The sequence below is a fragment of the Metopolophium dirhodum genome, chromosome 5 (assembly GCF_019925205.1).
Source record: "Metopolophium dirhodum isolate CAU chromosome 5, ASM1992520v1, whole genome shotgun sequence".
In the NCBI taxonomy this organism is placed as follows: domain Eukaryota; kingdom Metazoa; phylum Arthropoda; class Insecta; order Hemiptera; family Aphididae; genus Metopolophium; species Metopolophium dirhodum.
Genome location: NC_083564.1, coordinates 31,171,601 through 31,196,210, shown reverse-complemented (window position 1 = coordinate 31,196,210; position 24,610 = coordinate 31,171,601). Strand labels below are relative to the sequence as shown.

General features: G+C 29.4%; 4 protein-coding genes across 7 annotated transcripts; 2 read left to right on the top strand and 2 right to left on the bottom strand.

Annotated features, from left to right (window-relative positions):
* Positions 1 to 4,968: 4,968 nt before the first annotated feature.
* On the bottom strand, positions 4,969 to 6,504 carry LOC132945791 (phosphoglycerate mutase 1). The gene is made up of 4 exons (XM_061015558.1): positions 6,269 to 6,504; positions 5,844 to 6,076; positions 5,486 to 5,750; positions 4,969 to 5,365 (listed from the first exon to the last, which is right to left on the bottom strand). The coding sequence occupies exons 1-4, from the start codon at positions 6,366 to 6,368 to the stop codon at positions 5,199 to 5,201; spliced, it is 765 nt and encodes a 254-aa protein (XP_060871541.1). The 5' UTR covers positions 6,369 to 6,504; the 3' UTR covers positions 4,969 to 5,198.
* Positions 6,505 to 6,874: 370 nt separating this feature from the next.
* Positions 6,875 to 8,517, top strand: LOC132945790 (uncharacterized). Of its 3 annotated transcripts, none has more exons than XM_061015557.1 (4): positions 6,875 to 7,043; positions 7,274 to 7,452; positions 7,514 to 7,649; positions 7,725 to 8,517. In XM_061015557.1, exons 2-4 carry the CDS (start codon positions 7,307 to 7,309, stop codon positions 8,295 to 8,297), a joined length of 855 nt encoding a protein of 284 aa, XP_060871540.1. In that variant the 5' UTR covers positions 6,875 to 7,043; positions 7,274 to 7,306; the 3' UTR covers positions 8,298 to 8,517. The 3 variants fall into 3 exon arrangements, with proteins under 3 accessions (XP_060871540.1, XP_060871539.1, XP_060871538.1); XM_061015556.1 differs by having other exon boundaries at positions 6,875 to 7,170; positions 7,232 to 7,452; XM_061015555.1 differs by having other exon boundaries at positions 6,876 to 7,170.
* Positions 8,518 to 9,480: 963 nt separating this feature from the next.
* On the bottom strand, positions 9,481 to 13,861 carry LOC132945789 (histone RNA hairpin-binding protein). The gene is made up of 4 exons (XM_061015554.1): positions 12,784 to 13,861; positions 12,336 to 12,446; positions 12,098 to 12,271; positions 9,481 to 10,174 (listed from the first exon to the last, which is right to left on the bottom strand). The coding sequence occupies exons 1-4, from the start codon at positions 13,332 to 13,334 to the stop codon at positions 10,003 to 10,005; spliced, it is 1,008 nt and encodes a 335-aa protein (XP_060871537.1). The 5' UTR covers positions 13,335 to 13,861; the 3' UTR covers positions 9,481 to 10,002.
* A 310-nt stretch (positions 13,862 to 14,171) lies between these two features.
* Positions 14,172 to 22,952, top strand: LOC132945788 (SWI/SNF complex subunit SMARCC2). 2 transcript variants are annotated; one of them, XM_061015553.1, is made up of 17 exons: positions 14,172 to 14,447; positions 14,572 to 14,691; positions 14,803 to 14,907; positions 17,423 to 17,591; positions 17,657 to 17,865; positions 18,148 to 18,246; positions 18,306 to 18,415; positions 18,480 to 18,619; positions 18,676 to 18,990; positions 19,070 to 19,254; positions 19,320 to 19,543; positions 19,639 to 19,859; positions 19,939 to 20,093; positions 20,155 to 20,250; positions 20,326 to 20,580; positions 20,643 to 21,057; positions 22,392 to 22,952. In XM_061015553.1, the coding sequence occupies exons 1-16, from the start codon at positions 14,331 to 14,333 to the stop codon at positions 21,021 to 21,023; spliced, it is 2,901 nt and encodes a 966-aa protein (XP_060871536.1). In that variant the 5' UTR covers positions 14,172 to 14,330; the 3' UTR covers positions 21,024 to 21,057; positions 22,392 to 22,952. The 2 variants fall into 2 exon arrangements, with proteins under 2 accessions (XP_060871536.1, XP_060871535.1); XM_061015552.1 differs by having other exon boundaries at positions 14,803 to 14,916.
* The last annotated feature ends 1,658 nt before the right edge of the window (positions 22,953 to 24,610 follow it).

Below are 24,610 nucleotides of genomic sequence, written 5' to 3'. Positions count from 1 at the left end.
TAAAAAAGTAAAAACTATGTATCATTGTATGAGACTGTTGTAAATATATATTTAGCTATGAATTTATTATTGTTTTGTATATTATAACACGCTCAACGTTTAGTATTCACTGAGTTTTGTGTAGCTAGATTATATTATACTATTATAAAAATAAAACGGTACTACCATTAATTTTTTATTGATTTGGTTTTTTTTTATTATTTAATTAACACTAAATGATATGTACAAAGAGTATTAAAGGAAATAATAAAAATTATCTACACCTTTAAGCTAAGCAGTTTTCAATATTTTGATTACTAAACTCAATAATTCAAATTGAAAAAGTAAAATATAACAAGTTTTAGAGTTAAATATTACTCATTGAAAATTAAAATTCGTTTTAGAAAAAAGACGAATTTTTCTAATTAACAAAACTCCAAATTCGTTTACAATACACTTATACTCAAAAGCAAAATTGATCGAGCTCTGACACATCAGTTGTTTAATTCAGTATAACTGACTACATTTCAGCCAATTTCACAATAGACTGGTAAAGTTCGGTAATAACAATATTATTATAATACAATTCGAGTATACAATTGATTGTGATTTTCAAATAACAAAATAATGTCACATATTGTCTCATACTTTAGTGAGTAGTGACTATATATTTTTGTCATAAGGCTGTTTATAACTTCATTAGTTGATTGTTAATGTATGTGATTGTATATTAAATATTTGTATCTATTTGTTGCTAATAAATAATAATGAATTGGCCATTAAATTAACCATTTTTATATTATCTATAACGGTTATGCCGTCCGCGGACACTGCAGATTATCAAGACCAACCTACCTATTAAAATGACACCCACCCCAAACTTTTTGGTGGTTCAATGGACCACAAAATAAACATGATCAAGCCGCCTCTGCTTGTATATATTACGGATAGTCCGAATATTTTTTCAGAATGATAATCGTGATAATTGTCGACACGTATCGTTGGAATTAGAAACAGTAATTTTTGACAAAAGAAGACGTGGTATAGTGAGGAGTGAGGACCCTCAAGGTTACAATAGGATCACTATAGTCTGTAATGGATGGTGTTAAATTTGAATTCAATGATATAATATCATTGTGTAAGAAAAATGATTCTGAGCGAAGACGGTCAGTCTGGCTATAATATTAGTAATATACCAAGTATATTTGATGATATTTTTGTGTATAAAGTAATTCATTTACCTATTAACATGGAACTTTGTTTTAAATTTTCAATCCTTAGCTATAAAAGCTAACAATTTTATACATTTTTAACTATACAAAATAATTTTAAATTTTGCCAAATTTCGAACTTTAAATGCTTATAAAAAAAATGTGGCTATATATATTTTAAAAATGTTTCAACTGCTAAAGTAAAAATATAGCAGGAGCCTTTTGATACTTTTTGACCCTACAAATAAAATTTTATTGACAGTTAAAGAAAAAAAAGAAAAAATTTAAAATTTAAAATGTCTGTAAACAGCGCAAAACGGGTCAAAATATTTTGCACATCTTATTAAGTATGAGAATTGATAAGTTGTTATATGGCGTAAATATCATTATCTACAGTTATTCGTGTTTGAATTACAACAAAATAAGAAAACCCCTACATGCCTTCATGAGAAATCGAGAGAATATCCGCAATGATATAAAAATTTAATTTGACTTTCGGTAGATATTTATTTTTGATAAAGGTAGACATACTTAAAAATAATATTGAATTAAATTGTTTAATGTTAGATTTTAAAATAAAAATTTTTATAGATTTCTAACTCAAAATAATTTGCACAGTTTCGTGATTTTTACGTATTTTGTTTAAATTTGAATTTTAAATGCTTATAAGAAATAATTGTGAATGTATTTTTATAATATTTCTCAATTGCAATTATAACAATATATATTAGTACTTATATATTAGTTACTTATTCTTCAAGCTTTAAAATTGTATTGACATTTATAGAAAAAAATTAATAACAAAATTGAAACTAAAAATGTCCGTGAACCACTCAAAACATGTCAAATTATTTTGAACATTTTATCGTGTATAGAAAATGCTAATATAAACATTCAGTGAAAATTACATGGATCTACGGTTATTTGTATTAGAGTTACACCAAAAACCAAAATTGATTTTGTTGAAAACCGATTTCGCTTAAAAATTCCCGTTTTTCCTTAATTTTTATTTTGTTTTTCCTCGGCACTTTTAAAACTATTGACATTTTTAATTTTGACCTTCTGAATGAACCAACTAGATTCACTTTCCCATCGATCGAGATACTGTTGAAGAAAATCGAAGCAGTTGTACTGCTCCAGATACGGTGATGACAGAAACATAAAAAACATTTTTAAAAATGTTTAAAAAACACATCAACCACACAGTGACGTATTTATGGGGGGGGATATGGGGGATAGATCCCCTCCCTTGACCTTTTTTTTTAGTTTAGGTATAAAGTTTAAGCTGCAGTACTGTTGCTATTTATATTTTATAATTTTGTTATCCTGTGGGCTGCGAGTGATATTACCCAACAATAACAACAAAATTAAAATAGGACTATATTCGAGAGAAGTCGGGTAAAACCCGCTAGTACCTAACCTATTATACTGTTATATACGTAGAACACGAAACTAATTGCGACAGCGGACAGAAAACGATAAGGAATTCGTAAATTTTAAAATAAATATTAAAAAAGGTGGATAAGTGGATGTTGCTCTGCTGTACAGTAGGTTACAAGTGGGTCACTGTAATGGATGGTGTTAAATTTGAATTCAATGATATAATATCATTGTATAAGAAAAACGATTCTGAGCGAAAACGGTCAGTCAGCCTATGATTTTACCAAGTATATTTGATGATATTATTGTGAATAAAGTAATTTATATATAACCTATTTACGTGGAGCCTTGTTTTAAATTTTCAATCCTTAGCCATAAAAAAAATAAATAATATAAATAAATTTAAATTTAAATAAATTTTTAACTACAAAATAATTAATAAATTATAAATTTGATAAATGTTGTCAAAATTTGAACTTTAAATGCTTATAAAAAGAAATTGTGCCTATGTATTTTTAGCCTTATATTAAATTTTCACGCTTTTTTACCCAACAAATAAAAATTTATTGATAATTATAGAAAAAAAAACTAAAAAAATTGAAAACTGACAATGTCCGTAAACAGCTCAAAAAGAGTCAAAATATTTTCAACATTTTATGGTGTATAGAAAATGCTAATATAAATATTCATGCTTTCTTGTCACAGAGAGGTCGAAATTACAACAGATGAAGTAATTGATGAGTTGTGCTTAAAAAACAGAAAACTAGAGTTTATTTTATAAATTAATAAAACAGAGTAAAATTAAAATCAATATTATTGTTTTTATTGTTAGCCTTACATGGAGTAACTAACAAAAGGTTGCATCAACACTAAAAAATTTTGATATCCCCCTCCTCAAGAAAATCCTATATACGCCCCTGCAACCACACATTACTCCGCTGAGAATCTAAAAATAAAAAATCATTACACCGTTCTTTTTTAGATTATGTAATTTTGAATACAAATTTATTTTGTTAGTGGCTTAGACTACCTTCGACGAAAGGGGGTGCCCGAGCACACAGCACCCCTCCCTGAATCCGCGTCTACTTACAAACCTTTAGGGCTCAACGAAGCACCGGCTGCATCCAAATTGGTTCCCATACCTGAAAATCGACATGCGAATTGGTTCCCGACAATCCAGGCAACACACATCCGAATAGGTTCCCGGTATTCTAGTTAGACGGTGCACATCGGAATTGGTTCCTGATAAACACTTTCGAAAAAGTCAAAATACAATCTCATAATATTATTTAACATATTTCCCATCTTTATAAGTACGGCTACATAAAATGAGCTAAATTGTCATTTAGATAAAAACTGTGATAAAACTGATGTTATATTATTGATATGGTCGGATATCGACTCGTTACTTGTTAGTCGGTATCAACGGCATCGGGCATTCAGTAATCCACCGCAATAGCCGCAAAGTGTAGTGATTGTATTTTCGTTTTTATTTGTGTGAATATTTTATTGTTATATTACATTTTATTTTATATTTTGAATTAAAAAAAATTATTATTTTTATTATTATAATATTATTCATTATTCTACCATGACTATTTAAAAATTAAAAGATATTTGATTAAAAATAAAAGTAGCTTTATTACAAAAAGCATAATTTTTAACCATACCTGCATAATATTAATATGTGGACAGTCCTAAGTCTGTATAAAATTGGAAGGAAAATTAAAAATGCTCTAACCCTGGAACTCGGATATACCCTTAGTAACAACCTGGGAACCAATTCGGATACACCTCTTAGTAACAACCCGGGAACCAACTCGGATACACCTTTTGTAACAAACTGGGAACCAATTCGGACGATTCGGATACACCGGAAGCACCGTACCATCCGCAAAACAAGTTCTTTTGGTTCCATTCACTTCCACTATGTCTGACCATCACTACCTTGTACTTGGCCATCGTTTTCCGTATGATAATCGGAAATTTTGAAATATTGAAGTATTCTAATGAATAACTGAACGTGAATTAAAATGACATTTATAACCTGGCCAGGACTGCGAGTTACCAGTTTGGAACTTGATTACCCCCACCTCCCACAATATTTATATTTATTATATACACTATTAAACAAGGTTATTCATATACCCATTTCAAATATTATACTGAAATGGGACTAACGGTAAAGCTCACGAAATGAAGTCAAAGCACATTTATACACCATATTGTTAACAAGTTCCATACCATAGGTAGTACAGGTTTATTTAATTATTGCCATTTATAATTAAAGTTATTGACTTATAAAGGAATAAATGCAACATGTAATAGGATAAACAGGAATCAATATGACAGTTAAATTCTAAATTTCAAAACAGTTAAATACCTTAAGGTAATCATATTACATTCAAGACTCACTAAATTTTAATTTATGATACTTCAACATTTTTACACTGTAAACAATATGTATACTATCACTAAGTAGTGTTTAAAATTTTTTTATAGTTACCTAATATTTGGATAAATAATTTAATAACATAAGACATAAAGAATACATTTAAATAAATGTTATGCTACTAATAAGTATTTAAATTATTTTTTAGTTAATTTCAGTTTATTCTTTTTCGACAGTTATTTTGCTTTGCCTTGGGCAGCAACAGCTTCAATTGCTTTTTTGACAGTCTCCTCGTCACCCAAAAACTTCATTGAAACAACAGGTTTAAAGTTCTCATCTAATTCATATTCAAATGGTATACCAGTTGGTAAGTTAAGACACATGATTTGGTCTTCTGTCAAATCTGAAAAATATAGATTATATAAACAATTATATTTTTTTTTTTATAATTTGTTACCATAACTTAAATATTAAGACTGATGGCACATAATTTAAAATTTCAAAAATTGAATAGAAAACTTACTGTCTAAATGTTTGACTATTCCTCTAAGACTGTTTCCATGAGCAGCTATCAATATTTGTTTTCCTTCTTTTAACTGGGGAATAATGACATCATTCCAATAGGGCAATGTCCTTTGAATTGTCAATTTCAATGATTCAAACATAGGAAACTCCTCCTTTAAAGGTTCATCTTTGTAGCGAGGGTCATTTACGATTTGATCATAGTATGCATGGTCGGTATCCATGGCCGGTGGGGGAGTGTCAAAACTACGTCTCCATATTTGAACCTGAAAACATAATATACTAGAATTAGATATGCTAATTAAATTTATGAAAGTAATATCAAAATAACGAATAACTGAAATGCATGTGATTATTACCTGTTCTTCGCCGTATTTGGCTGCAGTTTCAGATTTGTTCAATCCAGTAAGGCCACCATAGTGTCTTTCGTTCAAACGCCAAGTTTTTGATATCGGAATGTCTTCTTGGCCAAGCTCTTTCAATATTGACCCCAGAGTGTTTTGTGCCCTCTTCAACACAGATGTGTGGGCCAGGTCAAATTTGTAGTTGCCTTGTTTCAATGCTTTACCGGCGTTTGCTGCTTCCTCTTCACCTATTCAACAAAAATGAATTGCACATGCCCTTATTAAAATTAAATTAATAGAATATATAAAATCGACAATATTACTCAAAATATGACTCTGAAACACTAATAAATATCTGATTTGAAGGACTGACTCATTTAATAATACAAAATACACATATTATATGCACAATAGTCTGTGGAAAATATGAAATTACAAACCTTTAGGGCTCAACGAAGCATCGTACCATCCGCAAAACAAGTTCTTTTGGTTCCATTCACTTTCACCATGTCTGACCATCACTACCTTGTACTTGGCCATCGTTTTTCGTATGAAAATCGGAAATTTGGAAATATTGAAGTATTCTAACGAATAACTGAAGGTGAGTTGAAATAAGACTTTAATAACCTTGTGATATGCTAAAAGTCAAATTTCAATAAATGAGAAAAACTCTTCGGGTCATGACGTCACTACTGATAAGCATACATCCAAGTGTTACCAAACTTCAAAATGTCAATAACCTTTAAAACTTCTTTACTATAGAACTCACTGTCCACCACGGCACAATGTTGAGAAGATTTTCACTTCATCCGTTCAACATTTTACATTACTCAAAAGTAGAGATCATCCCGCGCTTTTTATGAAAATCAAATACGTTACATATTATAATTACCTATAAACTATTTTAAATTTTTGAGCTCTAGCTTCTACAGTTCTGTTTTTTTGAATGGAGAGGTAAGTTATAATATCATGGCGAAAAAAATTAATTGTAAACTTCATCCATGAATGTTCGTTTATCAAAATCACAAATGTAATATAAATATAAATAATAAAAAAATAAATCATAATATTATTAAAAAAGTATTCACGGCGTTAAAAAATATTGTGATCTTAATATTATTTATTAAAATTAAAAATATTATATTATATAAATTATAAACATTAATCAATTTTCATGATCACGAATACATTAGACAAGTACAAACTACTATAAAAGTACGAATTACATTATAGACTATAGTATATTGTTATAGTTCTACGGTTTAACTATGATTTATGAATTACGCAATAACAAATAATATAGGTAGTGTTTGGTAATAACTAATAACTATCTAAATATCTTGTAAGTAAACACTAAGCACTATATTCACTAACAAAACAGTAATACAGTATAAGGTTAACAGTTTACAGTATAAAAATAAATGTTTAATTTTGAACATTTGTAGTCCCTAGTCTACATTGTTAACTTGAGAATTGAGATGACGAACGAATCTGCGAATTGCACTATGCATCATACAAACATTGTAAAAGTTAAGTGTGACTGGCAGTCAAACGTTTGTGGATTGGACATCGAGGACTGTGTTGTTTCCAGTCCAAAGCAGTCCGAAACTGATGCCAACAAACTGTAATACAGTTATTTTTACAATGCAATTAATAAATATTATTTACTATAATTATTGTTGCAGTGACGTCTTGCAACTAATAACGGAATTGGATTGCAAGGGTGTGAATTTCGAAAAACCTGAACATTTAAACGACTTTTTCATAAACATCAATTGCGATCCGTTGCATGTAATCAATACAATAGTTGTGTGTTCTGAGGTACTACTGTGTCATTTTACATTATAAATATGTTTGAGCCTTGAGTGAAAACAATTTGTTTTTTTTGTTTTCTAGGCCAGAATCATAGAACTGTTTGGGAAGACGGGAGAATATGTTTCTATACATCAGTCTTTAGGTCACGATGATTTAAGTGATGGAGTTAAAATGTACTCTCATATGATACCCATTAACAGTACAGAGTGTGCTTTAAAGTTGAAACAATATAATAATTCAGATTTTGTTTGGATTTTTGGCATAATAATTTATTTAACCGATATGAAAGAGCATCCTAATAAATTCTTGGGCCCTATAAATATGCAGAACGTTCAACATTTGTTGGAGTCAAAACCATTAGATTTAAATGCCTTAAAACTCTTTTCTATGTTAAGTCTGAAAGAATCAAAATCAATTAATAATGATATTTTAATGTCGATTTTCAATAATATGGAAAATTCTAAATTTCCAAATAGTGATACTGAGGGAAATCAAATCATGTTGATTGGTTTCAAAGAATTCGAAAAAAAAGTAGAAGACAAACTCCAAAGTATGGCTGTTCAAATTAATACAATTGAGAATAACATTGAAACATTAAATAAAAAGTTTGACTTATTGTTAAGTGCACTACATGATAAGAATACTTTGTTATAATGTTATTTTAATATTATGTTTTGTTTGAATCTTATTGCAATCCACAAACAATGACAAGATTAAAGATAGAATTCTATTTCTATTTTGTAATGGTTGTAACTGTTTTATTTTTTAAAATTGTATATTTTTAATTTTATTGAATACACAGACTGAAATATTTAATTTAACATAAGACTTATATGAAACTTATCTAAAATATAAAATAATTGTTATATTTTTATGTTTATTCATTAATAAATTAACCTTGTGCACTATTTCAGCTATACAAGTATACTCCATTCGTGTTTAGAAGGAACCTCGATGCCCCACCATGTCAATTATCCGTACGGACTCCATGTAGTTAAGTTACATCCACAAATAGTGGCCAACATAGACTTAATGTGAATATTCCATACATTGAAGGTTGAACAGAATGATACCATACTGATATAAAAAAATCTTAAAAAAAACTATTTGAAATATTATTAGAATTTGTTTTAAGAGGACGCTGCACAGATATTTGTTATCTCCGTCTACAAGTGCATTACATAGCAAATTTATGCTCAGCAGATCATGTTTAATTCAGTTAGTTTGAAAAAAAGTATGAATCAACCTATTATTAAACTTGATGAAGAACATTATCTGAGTTATTATGTTGGTTTTTTACGATAATTCAGTTTTTAAGTGAGTTATGAGCATTTTTAATTTATACTATATTATATACACATAACTTACTAAAAATTGAACAATTGTAAAAAAACCACATACAAACACAGATAATGTTCTTACCATCAAGTTTCATTATAGATCGATTCACTCTTATTTTTAAACTAACAGAGGTAATTGTGTTCTCCTTGGCATAATTTGCTGTTACGCATTTGTAAGATGAAGACAACAAATGGCCGTGTAGCGTCCTCTTAAGATCTATATTCAGTATTTACTGTATATTTAGCAATATTAATTATAACAGTAAAAGTTTTCAAACTACTTTTCAGTTCTTTATTATCAACAAATATAAAAATTATTAAATTTTGGAATTTCAGAATTTCTGTGTATTAAACAAAGTCTACAGTGTATACGACATTTTAATTGTATAACAATAGATAGATAATTATTAGAATATAATTATATACTTTTCATGACTTGTCATAGATCTATGCCACTCGAAAAAAAAAATTAAAATACACAAAGTATAGATGTAATATAAATATATTGAAGATTTAATTCTCAATCCATCTATAGTAATATAATTAAAGTAATAAATATACATTATAAATTCAAAATTGTTACAAATTGGTACAAAATATAATGTTATGAAACCCTTAAATTGTTTAAACAAGGTTATAATCAATGAAAACAATAGAAATAGCATATAATTTTAAAACTGACTCAATACGAATATTGTTACAAAAATAGAAAAAAAATTATATACACGTACCTAGATAGTCATATATATATATATATCCAAATGAATTAACTAATATTTTAAATTAAATATGTAGTTATCAAAATGAAATACTGGTATCTATTAATAAAAACACTATTTTAACACATTTTTAGTTTTAAGTTTTTACTGTATAGAAAAATAAAAAAAATTTGAAATAGCTTTAGAGAAATAAACTTTTTAGAATTAAATATGATACATAAAAAGCCTAGATTTTCAAAAATATTTTAATGAATGGTCAATAAATGTTATAAGTGTAAAATGTAAAAATATATAGATATTTTAATTATTTTCAGTTTTATATTTCTTAGACTTCATTTGATTAAGAGTAAGAACATCTTCATGGTTTTCTCGTTTTATTTGTGATGAAACTTCAGACAAACTCGGTGGTGGCGTTGATGGCCTTGAATCTGACTCCTGTGAACTTGAGTCCAAACTAGTCATTGAGCCAAGTCTAGAATAAAAACAAAAAGTCAATGCCAATTCATGGTGGGTTTAAAATTTTACAGTATAATAAATATCACGGTGGCTGCTATCAGTCACACAACGTGATCTGAGAATAAGTACCGGCCGATGCCACTAGTTCTCGGACGGGTAACCACCTGGGTTCATAGAGGCAAAAACATGCCACACGTGGACATGTTGCTAACTACCCATTTCAACCGTACCAACTGTAAACTCTACAATAGGCAATGGCCATAGTTGCCGGAGTCAAGACCGATAAAAAATAAATAACAGCATTGCAGAGTACATTTTATCTTGAAATATTATAATTAATCAGTTCTAATTTTACAATATAATAATTTAAGTTGAAAAAGGCTGTTAACCCATTATGTCGTAGCGCACTCATATGGTAATGTAAAAAATAATTTCTAAAAACAGCTGTGGTTCCCCACGTATTAGTGTTCAAAAAAACAATAAATATTTAAAAAAAATTATTTCAAATTAATGGGTTGAATAAAGTAAATAACTAAACTAAGGGGCCTTGCTATAGCATTGATTTAAGGACCAACATTTAGGTGATTCCTAGGTGTCATAATATATGTTTCTACATGTCAATTTCTGCAAGATCTATGTGTTAGTCATAAATAATTATTAGTGTGTGGCATCAATGCGGGTCAATTGTAGCGATACGGAGGGCTCTTGTACGCACATGTTAGGAAGTAATATTGTCATCATGAAAAAATATTTATTTTCCACTCAAACAGACAACTCTAATTCCAACAATACGTCACAACGATTACTTTAATTTGCTTTATGACAAAAAATTCTAAGTTTCCACAACATGTACGAGAGATTGATGAAGGCAGTTTTTATAATTATATTATTTAGTTAATTAAATATTTAAGTTGAAAATTTTGCAAATTTCAACAACATTTATTGCAATCTAAATTATTAAAATTAAAATTGTGGCTTGATCCCTTGTACATAATATTATGGAGAATCAAAATATTTTTCAGAATGAAAATCGTAATAGTTTTTGACATGTATTGTTGGAATTAGAAACAGTAGTTTTTGACAAGGAAAATGTTCATTCATGAGGTCTTGTAAGTAAAATATAAAATCTTCATTTTATTACTAATGTTTATTTTGAAGGAACTTTTATTTATTTAACTCATAACTTTCAACAGTATTTACAAATAATAGCAACAAAAGGATTTTTATTAATGTTTGTATCATCAATATTGAAAATTTATTAGAGATTTTCATTGTCATTAAAATTATAATTTCCTATGAATCAAGTCATGATTTTTTAATGTTATTTCCATTTAAAGCATAATTGAATAATCATAATGGTAATATCATTGTTAACTGCTCTAAATTTTAAAATAAAGGTATATTAAAAGAAATTGTCCAGAAATCCTTTTTTAAAAATACCAAAATAGTATTTAATTTATTATAGTATCCTGCCAATAGTTTCAACAACTTTATCCATTTAAGTAAGCATTGTTATATAGATAAGGCTATTTTTAAAATGTATTAATATTATAAATGTAATATTCTTTGTTAATTTTATCATTTTAAAAATTGGTACATAATTCGGTAACCTTGTATTTGTATTTATAAAATGTTATTTTACAAAAATAATTTTTGGTCATTAAATATTAATAAACTACCCCATACAAAGACTATCCCATCAGAAAAATTCCTGATTTTGTGAAATACCACTCTAAGTGTACAAATTGACTAAAGGTTGACTACAGTTACTTGATAAGTGCAAATATCTAATGAGGTTTTTAGGTCATTAAAATTCTACCACTAAATTTATCACCAACCCTTAAGACACTAAGTATTAAACTGGCAAATGTACAACCTTTCTGTTCAATGATTAAAATATATATATAATTCACATATTTTTTTATCTTCTTAAACTTACGAATATAAATTAGAACTTGAACCCGTGGTCAGGGCATCATCATCATCATGTTTTCTATCAGGATCAAATAAATGTAACTTAACTCTCCAGTTTTTAATTAATCCATCCCAGGCTCGTCTAGTATATTTCAAATTTTTTGGAGGAGTTTTAGGATGCCTCTTTGTACGTTCATGTCTAGAAAATAACAATAATCATAATTTATTTATTTATTTATTTATAAAAAATATAAAATGCATACTTAGGAACTTGTTCCAGATACTTTACGTATCCAATAGTATTTTTACCAAAATCTATTTGTTTTTGTCTTCTTGATAAAATTAATGGGTCAGTTTCACGTCCCAATTTTACTCTATAAAAATAAGATATAAATTATATAATATAATCACTATAATAATATTGAATATGTTCATGCCCGTAAGCATAGTCAATTTATATATCACATAAGACATATTAAACTATGTCTTATGTGGCACGTAAATTGACTATGCATACTGAATTAAATAGTTTAAAAAGATTCAAACATTGAAATTTTTATAATTTGAAAAATATTTTGTTTAATATTTAAACTAATTGGGTACTTTTCAATGTACTAAACACTTGTGAATATTGAAAAGGTGACTCAACAAGATTATAAAAACATTTCAATAACCAATAGGTTAATTTATTTAACAAAAATACATTCATACTTGGGGCTTGCTACAGTGTGGTGTATATTTTTATGCTCAGTGGACTTTTTGATAACTTTGTTCACTCGTTCAGGTGACACAGGATCAGTTACCACGGACTCAGACGTCAATCTTCTCTTTGCGTGCTGTAAATCCTTCTTTAGATTTTCTTCTTTACAAATCACCTCCACTTTGGGTTTAATGTCTGGTGTATCAATAAACTCTTTCTTTACAAACGGGCTACAAATGGTGTCTTCGTCGAACGCCAGCGTCTTGTCGTCGCATTCCTGTTTAATCGGCGTCACCATGTGTACATTGTTCATGAAGGAGGTCAGACTGAGGTCGTCCTGGGTCGAGGCTTTGACGAATTCCTTTTTGACTGGCTTGAAAACCAAGTCATACAGCTCGTCCTCGTCATCGCGATTCTTCGTGCTCGCCTCGCCGCCCAGCTTTAGTGGCGAATCGATGTCGGTCTGCGACTGCGACGATTGCGAACTGTCGCAGAGTTCGGCCCAACTCTTGCCGGACAGGTCGGTGACCGTGGATTTCAGTTTCCGATCAACGCCGGCCATCGCGATGTTGTTACGGAACAAGTTGCGCGGAGGGACGACGATCGGAATAAATAATAGTCAGAGGACAGAGGTCAACTGCAACGATAGCGCGTGATAGCCTATTGTATATTATTATAACAACAGTGTAGTGTAACGATTGACGATATTATAATAATATGTTTAGTGGCGATTCTACACTATAGGCGTGTATACAATCCGTCGACTGTCGGCACGACGATCGAGAATAACGACTTACGAAAAAACAAAGTCGGACTCGGACCGCCTGGTGCTCGCACAAAGGCAACCACGACCAATGAATTATACAGTCGTACACTTTGCGCCTTTGACGGAGTATGATTGTACAATATTAATTATCGCTTTTCCATAAAATTATTCAAAAATCGAAACGCAGAAAGGACGGAGTGATAACGTGACAATGGACAAATAAATAATAATAAGTATAACTAAAAATCTAATATATTATTATTGTAATAACTATGTATTTGCGGTGTTATACGGAATTATACCATCGTACCGACTACCGAAGTAAACAAAAATCGCGGGAAATCAGTATTTTTACCAACACAGTCGTGCCAACACACATCAATTCACCGTACCGGTAGATGGAATTGAAAAGTGTGAAAATCCTCATTGGATTAATTAGTAATTACTATGAATTATTTTTTTAACGTAACAGGATGCCTCGCAGGCAACGTTAAATAAATTAACAATGCAATAACCACTACAAAACAAAAGGATAAAAACAATATTTCCTAACTCTAAAAGTAAGTGCCTGGTAGTTGTTTGTCGGCTTTCCGTCAGCCCTGTACTCAAAATCCAAACAATTCGGCCATATTTATTATCGACGTTTTTTTGTTATTGTTTCTCGCTTGTCGTGTTCACCGGGTCCTGAGGAATTAGATATAATCGCCCGAAGTTTTGCCGAAAGCTCGTTTTTGAGTTTGTCGACAAACCGGCCCTGATTTGTTGTCCAATCGTCCGCCACTCGACGCTACAATGTTGGCCTTGGGTCCGAAGAAGGACGGCAGTCCGAACGTTAAGTTTTTCGAATCTCCCGAAACGCTGAACATGTTGGAGGGCGTTAGGACGTGGCTAATGAAAAATCACAAAAAGGTACGTACACTTTCGTTTGTCGACATCGGACCATTCTGCGTTTGGACGTATCTATGGTCCTGATCGTTTGGCGTTCACTATTATACGTGGATGTTGTGACGGTTTTGTTTTGTTTCTCGTTCAGTACCTTCAAGCTGATCCGCCAACCAACAAGACACTTGCAGCCCTGGTGTTGCAGCTCATTCAATTCCAGGAAGACAATCTCGGCAAAAATGTCAGCAAACCACCACTCACTCGCTTGCCTGTAAGTTGGTTTGACAAATGAAACTTCATTAAGATCTTCTCATTGGATATGCTCACATGTGCCGCATTATTGTTTTTGAATTTACCGATTGTTATCACCATTCCGTTGTAGATGCGCTGTTTTATGGACTTCAAACCCGGAGGTGCTCTGTGCCATTTGCTAGCTACCGTGTACAAGTTTAAGGTGGAACAGGGGTGGCGAAGATTCGATTTCCAGGTCAGTAAGGTATGATTTGGCGAGACGAGCCTTCATTTCACCTCACCACTAACCACTAATCGGACGTGCACGCCTGACCTGTTGTTATAATCCCACGCTGTCAATTTGTATTGCTATAGCTCGTCTCCAATTTATTATTATTGGTATTATAATATGTGTACGAAATTTGTTCATGTTGCCCGTGTTGTGAGCTTTTTCTGTGGTGACCACAAATTTAATTACATGCCGAGCACGCACTTTCTGCACCTGTCTATCCTTGTTCCTATAGGATAATGTCCTAATCCTTTGCAATATGTACATCAATGGATTATACAAGTAACACAAACTACTCAAGTACTTTTTTGTATATGTAGATTAACAATGTAGTAGTTTACCAATAATTGTATACAGTTAATGTACATAAGTTCTATATTTATTGAGTACATGTTTACATTTGGGGTAATCAATATTATGCAATCTCATAAATTGTGTTATTTTTCATTTTAAATGCTGAATTCATTTTCATTTAGTTAGGTTCCACTGAAACTATCATAAAAAAAAAAATGTGTGTTATTATTCATCAACTAACTTGGGTCACTTTATTATAATCAATGCATTGGTTGGTATTTTCAAAAACTAAAAAGCTTTCCATAGCATAGTGTTATATACGTCTTTTATGAAACTAAAATACCTCATAGATAAGCAAATATTATTATTAAATTAAGAAGGCGTTGTTTTGACACCATTTATTAACGCTCAACATAGCAAATTTCATGTTTAAAAGAATCCATTTTTTTTCCTATGTTTTAAATATTAGAGTGAATTGACCTTATATTATCCAAGGTTAGGTGGTTTTTTGATATTTTAATTTTAAAACAAGTTATGAGCATTTTTAAATTTATACATTTAAAAATGCTTATAACTTGCTTTTAAATGAAAATATAAACCTATGTTGATAATATTCTCACCTTTACATTTTACAATAGGTTAATTCACTCTTGATATTAAATACAACAGTAGGTAAATTGGATTCTATCTGAACGTAAAATTAGCAATGTTATGCTTTACTCAGACAGAAACAACACATGCGAAAATGTTGTTCTTTTAAGTATCAAATATTCATACGTATTAGATTTTTAATTTTACTTACAGTAATAACTGAATATTTTTAGCACTAATGTTATTGGTACTATTAGTCAACAATATTTTTCTTATCATAAATTATAGGTAGACTTCTCAAGTTATTTTATTGTTTGCATAAAATATCTAATATTATATTCATTTAATAAATAGGTTTATTGTACACTTGAAACCATCAACAAAAATTAATTTGATGTATATTGTATGTAAATATTTTAAGCTATACGCCTGGAAATCAAACGGCTTTTTACGCATGATTCTGTTATAAGGCATGTAAGTGCTGTAACACTTGCTAATAAAAGCCTATATTTTATTTGTGGGACATTAAATAAAATAAATTAATATTTTATATGATCAGAACTATCCTTTTTTTTAATATTATGATAGTTACAAAATTATATTTGTAATCTAATATAATCTCTGTATTGTGATAAAAAATTTCAATCAATACATACAGTTTAGTTATTTTCTAGTTATCATTTTAATACTTTACTTTGACTTAAATTTATTTTCATTATTATATATTAAAATAATACATTAGTTTATTATCTAAATATAATATTTACTCTAAAAAAATATGTTATCAACTATTTCAAAATCTACGTGTAGTATAAAATAATACATTTTCTTACAGTGCACTACTTCCAAGTCAAATCATAAATGTATTATACGTTTAATTGGGACTAAGAACTGCTTTATATGTTTAAAATTATAAATATTTTGGTGTATATAGAAATAGTTTTAACAATATTTGTGTGCTTGTTCATGTGAACTAATATTTTTCTTCTACATTCTTATACTAATTCAGTTATTAAACATATTAGGGAAAACACTTAAAAATATTTTAAACTATGAATGTAATAATGTACAGAACTTAAAAGTCTTAAGACATTGTGTACTAGTCCAATATATGTGATAATATTGATTTAAAAACTGTTGTATTCACAACTAAATCGACATTTTAAATTCTCTTTTACTTATGATCAACATTATTATTATTATTATATCATTAAACACTGCTGATATTACAAAATATCTTAAAGTACTGTACATGTTTATTACTTTGTCTTAACTATATCATACTTAAAATGAAATATATGTAACTTACCTATGAAGTATACTGAAATAATATTCACATTCTCGTAAACACTTTTACAAATTTAAGATATTGGTATATTGTTTTGAGTTTTCTTTATTAAATAACTACATATTATATATTTTTTTTCTAATAAATCACATAACTTTTTGAATTCAATTAGTTGTAATTTTACTTTAAAAAATTAGTATCCTTCATAGTAATTGTTATATATATTGAATGTTAAACAAGTTTAAATTCAATTATCGAAAGTAAATTAATTTTTACTTGATCATAAAAGTTGTTCTGGTTTATTCACAGAGTCCTTCTAGAATGGACAGAAGTATTGAAATGTTTATGAACGTTGAAAAGGCTTTAATTCATGCTAAATGTCTATCTATGCCAGTTATACTTATTCATCCAGATGTTGATAAAATAGTACAAAACCGCATAAAGGATATTATCAAAAGACATCAAGGAACACTTACTGGTATATTTACAAAGCTCATCGATCATTTTATATTAAATAAACTATTATTCTTTCAAATTTTTTAGAAAACGAACAAGAAGCTACCCATGTCTTATTTCCAGTTGTGGATCCATTGGATGAAGAATATGCTCGACCCGTGTACAAAAATAAAGAACGCTGGATACAAATGCATTGGTATTATTTTCCAGATTCTCATGATTCATGGGTGACTACTGAATTACCAGTTGAACCTCCTGAAGTATTATATGGCAGTCAACATCCTACTCCGTGGAGGGTAAATTATTAAATATTAAAATTTTTTTTTTTAATTAGTATATTTTGAATTAGTGCTGATTTTTAATAGGTGTGCGACAGGAAATTATAATTGTAGTTTGTCCTAACCTATATTATAAATATGTTTTATATGATTTCTAATATTATTATATTTGTTGCTATTAAAGTAGAATTGTGTATTGTTATCACAAGGTGACGCAAATTTTATTAAACTAAAATATGCTTAACAATAGTCCTTGAGACGAAATTATTTATAGATTAATAAATATTTATATTATTTTAGGTCACAGCATCTTGGGTCTTAGATTTAGATACTTATAATGAATGGATGAATGAAGAAGATTACGAAGTTGATGAAACTGGCAAAAAAAAAGTTCATAAAGTAAAGATATAAAATATGAACATTATTTTTATATTATTAATATTGTAATATTTTACTAGTTGCGTCTCTCAGTTGAAGATTTCATGAGTAATGACCCATCTGGAGGTAAGAAAAAACCCAAACGGAAGCGAACACCATCACCACCCTCAAAACCAAATAAACGTAAAAGGTAATAAGATTATTTAATGATGTAACTGATAAATTTTATTTTATTTTATTCATTAATTGTATAGTGGACGTGGCGGTTCTGTGATGAGTGTAAAGAAAAATAAAGTCGATGATGATAGTGATGATCTAACTAGAGATCTTGAAGACCCAATTTCAGAACCTAATATTTCTGAAGTTAATTTAAATATATCTCAAATAAAAACTGGTAATTTCTAATAATGTTTGGTTTGTAAATTGCCTATTAAACATTGTATGTTTTAGAAAAAGGGTCATCTTCGTCGAAAAAAGATAATGATTCTCAGCCAATTAGAAGTGGTACTCTTATGGATTTAGATGAAGATTTAGATAAAAGTGAAGATAATAAAAACTATGATAATAATGCTCAAGATGGTACAAGTTGTCCTGCATCTGGAGTATCTAGTACTGGAGGCGCTTTATCAATAATTAAAGAAGAAGGGCCTGAAGATAATGCTACTGAACAAATGCATCATATTGTTATACCAAGTTATGCTGCATGGTTTGAATATAATTCAATTCATACAGTTGAGAAGCGAGCTTTACCAGAGTTTTTCAATAGTATGTATCAAATATATATTATAATAATATAATACTTATATAAATCATTAACAACAATCTAATTTATCTATTACTCCAGACAAGAATAAATCGAAAACCCCCGAAATATACCTAGCATACCGAAATTTCATGATTGATACATATAGACTCAATCCAACTGAATACATGACGAGTACCGCAGCTAGGCGTAATTTGGCTGGTGATGTTTGTGCAATTATGAGAGTTCATGCATTTTTGGAACAATGGGGTCTTATTAACTATCAAGTATGTATTTTATATATTTTAAATTATAAAAAGTACCAATTTTTTTTTTCTTTATATTAATTTAGGTTGATGCTGATAGTAGACCAACTGCAATGGGGCCACCACCTACATCTCATTTTCATATTCTATCTGATACACCCTCTGGTCTGCAACCTGTTAATCCTCCTAGAACTCAACAACCTTCAGCTGCTAAAACACTTTTAGATTTAGAGAAAAAGCCTGTGATAGCAGATAAAGATGCTGGTCATCACCCTGAACCATTATCTAGTTTTGGGCTTAAATTAGATCAGTAAGTATCCTTAAGTCTTCGACAAATATATTTATGTTTTTAGTTTAGTTTTATATTTCGAATTATATTTTATTATAACAATTTTTTTTTTTTAGATATGCCAAAAAACCTGGTTTATTACGAAATAAAACAGCTGCTGGTATGACAAGAGATTGGACTGAACAAGAAACTTTATTACTACTTGAAGGATTAGAAATGTATAAGGATGATTGGAACAAAGTTTGTGAACATGTTGGCACAAGAACTCAAGATGAATGTATATTACATTTTCTTCGTTTACCCATAGAAGATCCGTACTTAGAAGATTTTGAAACTGGTATGAATATTAAACTAACCGTATATTTAAACAGTTAATTTAAATCTGAAATGTATTGAATTAAATTTTTTTTTATTAGGTGGTGCTCTGGGTCCTTTGTCTTATCAACCAATTCCATTTAGTAAATCTGGTAATCCTATTATGTCTACTGTGGCTTTCTTAGCATCAGTAGTGGATCCTAGAGTTGCTGCTGCAGCAGCTAAAGCTGCTATGGAAGAATTTGCTGCGATTCGAGTGAGTTAATATAATTGTATTGCTTTATTGAATGATAATTTTTAAAATAAATTTGTTCTAGGATGAAGTTCCTTCAGCTTTGATGGATGCTCACGTTAAAAACATTGAAGCAGCCACTACAGATGGAAAATATGATCCAGCTGTTGGACTATTACAGGTAATGATAAAATATAATTTCAATAATGAAAAATATAATTTTAACAATCTATCTAATGTTTCTGCTGTTGTTTAGAGTGGTATTGCAGGCACTTTCCCAGAAAAAGAAGAAGAAAATGAAAAAGAAAAGAAGGAACCAGAAGATGTCAAAGATCCGTCATTGACAACAGATAATGACAAATCTATTCGAGCTGATAAAGAAGGAGTCTGCGATAAAGATAAAGAGCAACCTATGGATGTTGACAAGAAACCTTGTGAAGAAACTACAGCCAGTACACAGTCTACTACTGTTAACCGTACTGCAGAAGAAGAACCTGAACGAATAGTTAAGGTAAGTTATATTGTTAAATTTATTTTATTTGTATTACTAATATTTGTTTTGTAAATTATTAGGACTCTGAAGTACAAGCTGCTGCTGCCGCAGCATTAGCCGCAGCTGCCGTCAAAGCAAAACATTTAGCAGCAGTAGAAGAACGAAAAATAAAATCTCTTGTTGCATTATTAGTAGAGACTCAAATGAAAAAACTAGAGATAAAGCTAAGACACTTCGAAGAATTAGAAACAACTATGGAAAGAGAACGTGAAGGGTTGGAATATCAGAGGCAGCAGTTGATACAAGAGCGACAACAATTTCATTTAGAACAGCTAAAAGCCGCTGAATTCAGAGCACGTCAACAGGCTCATCATAGACTACAAGCCGCAGGTGTTCCTCCCCCGGTCCCAAATCCAGAACATGTAGCTCCTGCATCACCCGCTCCTCCAATGGCCACATAAAATATGCATTTCCAGAATTACAAAGCCTTATAATGTGAGTTACTTTTAGTTGTTTCATTACTCTTGAAATACAAATACATCTTTTAGTTGTTACCAACCTTTTAATATTAAACTCTTTGTATAAATTATTGAATATATTTTATTTTTAAAATAATATTCTTGGTGTTTGATTTTCAAAAAATATTGTTAGATATATCAATATTAATCTAAACCCATTAAAATCATCTACTTATTTAATTATTTCTATAACCACATAAAAAAATCAACTATTTTGTCATTTAATATATATATTTATATTATTTCCTATTATTATTATTTTTTTTTTTTTATCTTTTGTCATTTTTATTAAATAGTTATACTTATAATTATGTGAAATCGCTGTTTTAAATGTATTTACTTAGACCAAATTTTATTCTTGGCTCATAAACCAATTATCTTTATTATTTATGTTAATTTATTAAAGAACATACATTTACTTCGATAAAAACTTGTATGACTGTAATATCATACCCTTAAAAACATACATCTAATATAAACTGATGGTCTTGATATCATTTTACATATAATATTATTTAACAGCATTCTTTTGGATTTTGCATTAAATAAGTTTGGTTTCATGTCTCATAATAAAAGAGTGACCTCAGGCAGTGAAGTTCTGCACACAGTAGGTAGTGGCTAATGCATGCATTGCTCTAGTTAGTGTATTTATTATTTAAAAAACCACCTAGCTTGGAATTTGTTTATATTAACAAGGTAAATTTCTACGTCCTATTGTTGGAAACGAATGAGGACGATGACAATTGATTTTTCAAGTGAAGTGTATAACTGCACTGACCAATAAATGGTCGCCGCCTAAGATCACTCTTATATGAGACCAAGTATACATTTTATTATTATGTATATTTTCTACTTCATATTATTACTTCTATTGGTTTTCTTTTTTAATATTGGGCTTTAGACATAAAAAAAATAAAAGACATTCATAGTAATTTTACCTTTAATCTATGGGAATATATTTCAGATCTTTTTATGTCAGTTTTCATTGGTTATATATTAAGTTCAGATTTAATAAAATTACAAATAACATAATTTTATTGAGTCTCATCTCTACATGATTAGAAATATTTACATTTAAAATACAATCTTACTGATTCTATTGGTAATATTGCATTTTGGAAAAAAAAAAATAATGTTACAAACTGGAATTTATTTTAAAAAAAATTGCTTATGAATAGAAAGATTGTTTATTAGTAAAGATGTGATATTTTATGTCGATTATACAAACTAATAACTCTTAATTCTGTTGGTTGATAAAAATGTAAACATTTACAATACATATTTACAACTTAGATATATTTTTGCCAACAGGTATATTATGATATGTGGCCTGTTTGAATTCTGGATTAGTCGCTGATTATTTAAAATCAATTCTGTAAGTACTTTTGTATTCACTTGTATATATTTAGTTATTTATATGGTCTTACTGTAATAGTTGATTTAATTAGTATGTATTAATGTATTATTAAATGTATTCTAGATAATAGGTGCATATAAATATATTGACTTGTACTGTTAGAATAAAAAACAAAAATTACATAACTTATTTGTTGTAATGAAAATTAAACAAAGAAAAAAGTGTTTTATTTATTATTTTCATATTTTTATGTGTTACAATTTTATTTCACATGCTGTTTTGCTACATTACAAATGAAGTTTTGTGCAGTTTCGACAACTACTTTGTATAACTTTATTTACGATTGTATGATTTAATACAACTAAAATGTAAGTCATTTTTATATTAGATATATACTACCTAACAAAATATTTAAAAGTCGTGTATTTTTCATTTATTTTTTTTTTTGTATATGATGAGATAAACAAATATACATGCATTTAATGTATTTTCAAAATACACGATTATTTCTAGCATTTATTGAAAATTTATTTATATTTCCTTATTTTTTTTTATTTTTTTTCATGGTTGGTATACAAATACAAGTTTGTTCCGATACAAATTATGCTGTTGATTTGATTAAACAATTTATTCTATTAACCAGCAATCACATTAATATTAGAAGCCACTTGAACTTCAATATGACGTGTGTTTGTGCATAATATACAGATTCAACACTCAAAATAATAATGCATTTACAACATGAACTTTTTTAATTATTATTACAATATTAATAGTTTTTCTAAAGGTTAAACAATTCACAAGGTCGGGATTGATAATTTTATTTGCCTACATAATTTAAAATATAGAGGGTATCTTAAAATTACATATTACAACACAATGAGGAACTTTGAACTTAACATTTGGTAAAATGTCTTAAGTATAATATAAATTCTTAATAATTATAGTAATTTATTGTATTAACAAAAAAAACTAATATCTTTTTTTAATATTGTTTTCAATGATTTTACATAAAAATGTATTTATCTTTCCAAAAATATCATGTAGGTACCTAATGCAAACCTTTTTATGTTTACACACATATTCACTAAATTATAATACATATATACATTACGCCACATCACAGTGCGTCGACCTCAAATATAAAGTAATATAGAGTAGATGTTAACATTTTTTATAATTTGTGTGTATTGTAAAATTAAAATCGTCGTCGTTTCTGCAAGTAGGTAGATACGAATGTGCATTGCAGGCTGGGTCAAGTGCAATATGAAATCGTGTACTGACCGCACACGGTAATGTATAATACATATTGCAAACAACACAACCTAATTTGCTACATTCTTTGTCTTTTGTCTCCGGCGAACATAAAAAAATGGTCTTTTCACCACGTTGGCTGGCGTCACCTCGATGATTTCGGAAGAACCCTGCAGCAACATCCGTCGATTTTTAGCGAAATCCTCCAATTGGCCGGGACATGTGCAATATTAGTCTGATTAAATTTGTACAATAGTTGCACAAGTCGTCGACCAACTGGCAGAACGCTTCGCAACAAGCAATAACTCCATCCTTCTCGCCGATGAAAATCGTTGCCTGTGCGGTGTGACTATATTGTGTCGGAAAAAAAAATTTAATTAGATAATTATTAATTGAACAACAATATAAAAACGCCTTCGATTCCCGATAGAGTTGTTGTGTTGGTACCTAATATAATAATAATATTATTGTTGTTGTTGTTGTTAATATTATCATTATTATTTACTGGTACATTGCTAATTGCAATCGGAAACAAATAACCGGAACATGAAATATTGAACACAAAGTGGTTACGAATGATATAATAATTAATACCATGAAATAGGTAGGTACCTATATACTCTGATATGTCAATATGTGGTAACGGGATCTGCAGCATGGGCAATAACGTGTGTGTGTTAAAAGCTTGTTTTTTCTGATACCGGAAACCAGACGGCCGCTCGGCAGACACTCTTCTGATCGATGATGATACACGCCGATTGCGGTTTATACTTACGTCGTTAATCACAGTGGTCATCGTGTCCACGGTCGTCGTATTATTAATATAGATACCTCCTGAACTGCAGCAGAGGAATGTTTGAAGAGCAAGACGAACAAAAATGTCGTGTGAGAATCAGTTTAAGTTTTACCATAATACACT

Bases quoted from the DNA above. Each gene is read 5' to 3' on its own strand.
- LOC132945788 (XM_061015552.1), top strand. From the start codon at position 14,331: ATGTTGGCCTTGGGTCCGAAGAAGGACGGCAGTCCGAACGTTAAGTTT. The intron at 14,448-14,571 runs GTACGTACACTT...TTTCTCGTTCAG, and splicing joins TAATGAAAAATCACAAAAAG to TACCTTCAAGCTGATCCGCC. The intron at 17,866-18,147 runs GTAAATTATTAA...ATATTATTTTAG, and splicing joins AACATCCTACTCCGTGGAGG to GTCACAGCATCTTGGGTCTT.
- LOC132945789 (XM_061015554.1), bottom strand. From the start codon at position 13,334: ATGGCCGGCGTTGATCGGAAACTGAAATCCACGGTCACCGACCTGTCC. The intron at 12,272-12,335 runs GTATGCATTTTA...GTTATTTTCTAG, and splicing joins TATCTGGAACAAGTTCCTAA to ACATGAACGTACAAAGAGGC. The intron at 10,175-12,097 runs GTAAGTTTAAGA...TTTTTATTCTAG, and splicing joins TCAAGTTCTAATTTATATTC to ACTTGGCTCAATGACTAGTT.
- LOC132945790 (XM_061015557.1), top strand. From the start codon at position 7,307: ATGACGAACGAATCTGCGAATTGCACTATGCATCATACAAACATTGTA. The intron at 7,453-7,513 runs GTAATACAGTTA...TTATTGTTGCAG, and splicing joins GAAACTGATGCCAACAAACT to TGACGTCTTGCAACTAATAA. The intron at 7,650-7,724 runs GTACTACTGTGT...TTTGTTTTCTAG, and splicing joins CAATAGTTGTGTGTTCTGAG to GCCAGAATCATAGAACTGTT.
- LOC132945791 (XM_061015558.1), bottom strand. From the start codon at position 6,368: ATGGCCAAGTACAAGGTAGTGATGGTCAGACATGGTGAAAGTGAATGG. The intron at 6,077-6,268 runs GTTTGTAATTTC...TTTGTTGAATAG, and splicing joins TGCTTCGTTGAGCCCTAAAG to GTGAAGAGGAAGCAGCAAAC. The intron at 5,751-5,843 runs GTAATAATCACA...TTATGTTTTCAG, and splicing joins CCAAATACGGCGAAGAACAG to GTTCAAATATGGAGACGTAG.